General features: G+C 37.0%; 1 protein-coding gene across 1 annotated transcript; it reads left to right on the forward strand.

Annotated features, from left to right (window-relative positions):
- The first annotated feature begins 1,281 nt into the window (after positions 1-1,281).
- LOC141723902 (clavaminate synthase-like protein At3g21360) lies at positions 1,282-3,269 on the forward strand. Its single transcript, XM_074525846.1, has 3 exons — positions 1,282-1,694; positions 2,178-2,431; positions 2,696-3,269. Exons 1-3 carry the CDS (start codon positions 1,323-1,325, stop codon positions 3,054-3,056), a joined length of 987 nt encoding a protein of 328 aa, XP_074381947.1. The 5' UTR covers positions 1,282-1,322; the 3' UTR covers positions 3,057-3,269.
- Positions 3,270-5,766: the final 2,497 nt, after the last annotated feature.

The raw sequence follows: 5,766 nt of genomic DNA on the forward strand, positions 1-5,766 counted from the left end.
AGATTACAAAATCAATTAGATTAAGTATTATTTTATTTTTTTTGACAAAATGCTTTTTATAAATTGCATCAACCAAAATTACAACTTAATTTCAATAGAAACAAAACTCCCGTCGAAAAAAACACAACCAGGATTAAACAAATAAACGAGTTAAGCAAATAGTCGCTTATGTTTTCAGACTGTTTAACATCATGAATCTCAAGATTCTTTGAATGAAAAAAGATTAAAATGGCTTCCTGATCGATCATACCTGCACCAATCCTGGAACTAGTAATATCACAAATGACCTTCACATACGCACCACCTGTAGCCCAATGTTCAGAAGCACCCAAGCTATCTACATGCCAAAAACCAACTATAGACAAGCCGAGGGTGAAAGATCTCAAAAGATGAACACATTTTAGTTATGAAAAGTAAGCTCTTGTAATATTCGGCACCAACCCAAATTTAATGCACGAAAAACAGATCTCCCACAAAACCACATAAATCATTTTCAAAGTAGCCAGGAACAAAACAAAAACAAGCATCCAAAAAACATACTTCAACATTCCAACAAAAGGGGACAATCCAGACACACGTCAATAGACGAGACTTAAACCAAAAAATTCAAATATCTTGGAATGACACCAAATTTTGGTATGATGTTAATGAGGAGGATTTGAATCTAGAGGTAATTTTTATTTGCAGAATCGGACTCAAAATCAAGATAGATCTGAGAAATAAATTCTAGATATTTGGTTTTGGTTCGATTTTTATTGAAAGGAAGAAGGAAAATCGAAGAAAAGGAAAGTTTTGAGGCTTACCACCGGTGAAGTTCCGGCGGAAGCCCCGGCAGCCGGTAGGCAGGAGTAGAAACGGAAGAAACAGAGGGCGGTCTCACTTTAGGGTTTTCGGGTTATAAGCATTATTTTTTTAAACAAGTTATATATTTAAGGAATAGTACCAATGACGAATCCAGGTTTGAACTTAAGGTGGATCAGATTTTTTTTTAAATAAATGAACACATATAAGTTAAACAATAAATAACTATAAATTAGTGCAATGTAATATTTAAGTAGATGTAACTCTTTTTTAGCAAAAAAAAATTAAGGGGATCATTTTTAATTTTTAAATTAATTTATATATATATATATATTTAATTAAAAAAAATTAAAGGAGGTCGGATGTTGCGCCTTAGGATCCGCCTCTAATATCATGTACAATGAACCTAGACAGAAGACAAAGATAACGACAGATCCTGTCTTTTAACGATCACATTATCATCTCCTTGTTTATTTTTTTTTAATTATTTGTTGCTTTGTTTTAAACAAAAACTCATCATCATGTCAACTGAAACCTTCTTTGTACCAGTTGAACTATCTCAACAAAAACACTACAACAATGGTATTACCTTCCCTGCTGTTCTTTCTCCTAACCCTGATAAATTATCACAAAACAAAGCTTCTTTTTCCGGTGCAATAAAATCATCATCATCAGCCCTGGAAAGACTTTTAAGTGAAACAGGGGCGATTCTGTTGAGAGGCTTTCCTGTTTTATCAGCTTCTGATTTTAATGATGTCGTCGAGGCTTTCGGGTTTCTTGAACTGCCTTATGTTGGTGGAGCTGCTCCTCGGAGTAATGTTGTTGGACGGGTCTTTACTGCTAATGAGTCTCCCCCTGATCAGAAGATTCCTTTTCATCATGAAATGGCCCAGGTACCTTACAACATACTTACCGTGCTTATTAATGACAGTAAAGTATAAAGGTGGTAAATTATGACAATTGCTTTATGTAAATAACTAAATATAAAGCCCAAATATTCCTGATTTTTGAGTATTTTTGTCTTACCTTATATAAGTATGGTGCAAAAATCATCTGCGGACATTGAGGCCTTATGTAATTTGCTTATGTTGCTAACAATGTGTATGTTTGCTTGTACAGAATTATTGTAATGTGTACTGGTATTTATTTGCTAACATGCTTATGCACAGTTTATTAATGTGATTTTAGCTTAGCTTATAGTTAAGTTACTTTATTCACTTATTCTGTAAATGCCTTCTAAAATATTTTGTGCACTAATTTGGACTTATGATTGAATCAATGACCTTGTTAGTTATATTTTGTACTTTGTATCTTTAAGTGCTTAGGTTCTAGTTTTGATAAATACTGGAGAAAACTTAGTGAGCCCGTTGTGATAGGTACCCGAGTTCCCATCCAAATTGTTCTTCTTTTGTGAAGTAGAACCAGGTAGCGGGGGAGAAACGCCTATAGTTCTTAGCCATATTATATATGAGAGAATGAAGGACAGGTACCCTGACTTTGTCAAAAGATTGGAAGAGACTGGATTGATCTACACAAGAGTGCTGGGGGAAGATGATGATCCTTCGTCCCCAATTGGCCGCGGGTGGAAATCTACTTTCTTGACCAAAGACAAGAGCATAGCTGAAGAAAGGTTCATCTTTTTCGACCTTGTTAGTTCTGAATTCAAGTTAATATCGACTCAAAATCAATGAAAAAATATATTTTCCGCTAGTCAGTAGATGAATTTTCTCTGGACTAAACTAACAATGGAATGCTGTTTCTTATCAATCTTTGGGTAGGACTTTGTAGTGATTGTATAGTATACTAGTAAGTCAATTTTATCAATTCTTGCAGTGCCTAGTAGAAATTGTAAATTGTAGACTAATTTACCAATATATTGGGTCACTGATGACAGAGCTGCTAAGCTGGGGATGAAGTTGGAATGGATGGAGGATTCAGTGAAGAGTATAATGGGTCCAATTCCAGCAATCAAATACGACCAGGAAAGGCAACGCAAGATTTGGTTCAATAGCATGGTTGCTGCATACACAGGATGGAAAGATGCACGAAATGATCCTGTAAAAGCAGTCACATTTGGAGATGGTAAACCATTGCCAGCACATATTCTACACGACTGCTTGAAGATTCTTGATGAAGAAAGTGTTGCAATTCCTTGGCAGAAAGGGGATGTTCTGCTACTGGATAATCTGGCTGTTTTGCATTCCAGAAAATCATTTGAACCACCACGCAGAGTGCTAGCATCACTTTGCAAGTGAAACGAGGTAGATTTACTCTTGCAGGCACCCATGTGATCCTTGCCATGTGTATGGTTGTTGATGTTATACATTGTATATGAATCCAACTTACATTTTGATGCATGTACAACCATATAAATTACAAAACTAAGTCAAAATTTAGGCTGCTAAACTATTAGCAATCTGTCAAGAAAGAATTCCTACATATATAAACCGAGACACTTATTTTAAATATACTTATTGTAATTACGGAAATTCGGAGGGTTGCTATTATCAAAGACAATAGTGTTATGTCATCGGGGAAATGGAAAATGTTAATTCCAGAGCAATATTTTGTTTCCAGAGAAGCTAGTACACCAGAGCACTATTTGCTCCGGAAACAATGCAATTCGATACGAATTTTGTCCCAGAAAACTAAGCTGCAAACATAATGCCCTGGCAAATGGAGCTTGTGATAAACATCAATCCGCAAACTTGTACCCATGTTCTCAAAGTAGTCTCCACTAGTGGCTGATAAGATCGATCTTTAGTTCGTTATGAGATATTAAGCTGAGGTTTTGTTTTGAATTTTCATGTTGTTTTCTAGCTTTGACTACATTTTGCCAAGTTATCACATTTTTCACTCATCTACTTTGCAGTTACAGGTAAATATCTAATTGCATGTAATTTATCTTCTGAGTTATGAACTGTGGGGCTGCACATGGTTGGCCGGGTGGGTCGGGTTGGAGGTGTTTTTACAACCCGACCCAACTAGATCCGTTTGAAATTTTTAACCCAACCTGTAAAATATAAATTTGTAATTCAACCCTACCCGTTATACATCGGTTTGGGTTTGGTTGAGTCGATTTAAATGGATTGAATGATTTTATAAAAAAAAAGTTTCAATATTATAAATCGTCACTAATTTTGAAATTATAAATAAACTAAATTGTGAGTAACTTATAGTTATAGTGTTTAACATTGTAATTTTAGTAATGTACATCATATCTTAGATCATAAGATATCGAAGGTGAGAAAAAAAGATAATTGTTGTGAATACATTTTTGGGCTTTGCACTAAGGTATATCAGAATGGGCCAGTTGCAAGAGATGTGGATAATTGGGCCATGACATGAAGAAAGAAGTGGCAAACAAAATGGCAGAAGCCTATAAGAAAAGCTGGTCGACTAAGTCATGGACAACAAGATATGGGAAGAATAATTCAAAATAAAGGGTAACGGAGAAAAAAAAGGGGAGTGGTGGAAGGATAAGGATACAATTTGAAAATAGAAAATGAATATAAAAAGGTTGAGATACTACAATTAGAGGGCGGATGTATTCTTTAGAAAACACACACATATTGTAATCTTTCAAGAATATTAGTGAAATCTTTCTCGGTTGGATACCAACTCCCGGTTTTTACCCTTAACGGGGTTTTCCGCGTCACCAAAATTTGCCTTCTTTTTACATTATTTGCAACTGATTTATTTAAATATATCTCGACATTAAGAAAAATTATCTTAGAATTAAACCCCGAAAAACATCCAAAACAGTTTGGCGCCGTATGTGGGAATTATTCTAAGAATTGTATCAACCGGAGGAAATAATGGACGATCCACAACACATGGACGCATCTCAGCAAGGTGACAACGTCAACGCGGAGCTAGTAGCTGCAGTGAGGAAGTTACAATCCGACATAGAGACATTACGATATGAGAATGAGGTTCTGAAGAAGGAACTAACGACAGTTAAATCAAACAACAAGAGCAAAAGTCGACAAACAGCAAAGAGTGTAGCTAGAAAATTGAACATGGATGAAGCACTGGACAAAAAGGACGACGACATAATCTTGGTGGACTACGAGGATGAAAGCCTGGACGGGAACAAGAACGAAGGTTAGAAGGATGCGTAAGATTCTGGGAAGAAGACAAACGGAACACATGACAAAGGAAAATCCAAACACAGGAAATCAAAGTCCAATAGGGATGTGCCCGAAGTTGTGAGGAGAGAACTACAAGATGTAAAAGACATGATCCAACGCATTCTTAGAGTCCCCAAGCCGATGGAGAAGGCAACACCCACCAGCTATGCAGATGCCCTTTTTACGGATGAAATAGCCCAAGTGGAGATCCTAAAGCAATTCACAATACCCAACATGAAGCCATATGACGGTTCGACGGATCCAGAAGAGCACATCGCACAATACAAACAAATGATGTTTACGGTGCCAATTACCATGGAGCTCAAGGAACCCTACATGTGTAAGGGATTTGGGTCAACCTTGGTTGGACCAGCTTTACAATGGTTCGTGGGATTGCCAAATGGGAGCATAGGAACATTTGCCGATCTGGTAGACGCATTCAATGTACAATTCGCAAATAGTAGGCGTTTCGAGAAGACGACAAGTGACCTATACAAGGTGTATCAAAAGTATTGGGAACCATTGAGAGACTACCTGACGAGATTCAATCGGGAAAAGTCACGATAACTAATTGTGACATGCCAACAGCAATTGATGCTTTTAGAAGAGGATTGGAGAGGGAATCACCTTTGTACGACGAGTTGACGAAATATCCATGCAAATTAATGGATGATGTGCAAGCGAAGGCGATGACCCAGGTACGACTGGAAGAAGACAAGAGGGAAGATGATGACAAGTACTACAGGCCAAGCAGAAAGGTGACAACACCAAGACAAGGGGATTATAAGCCTGACTACAAGCCCTACATTCGAGGAGCACGGGACGAACACCA

Source organism: Apium graveolens, chromosome 5 (genome assembly GCF_009905375.1).
Source record: "Apium graveolens cultivar Ventura chromosome 5, ASM990537v1, whole genome shotgun sequence".
Lineage (NCBI taxonomy): Eukaryota > Viridiplantae > Streptophyta > Magnoliopsida > Apiales > Apiaceae > Apium > Apium graveolens.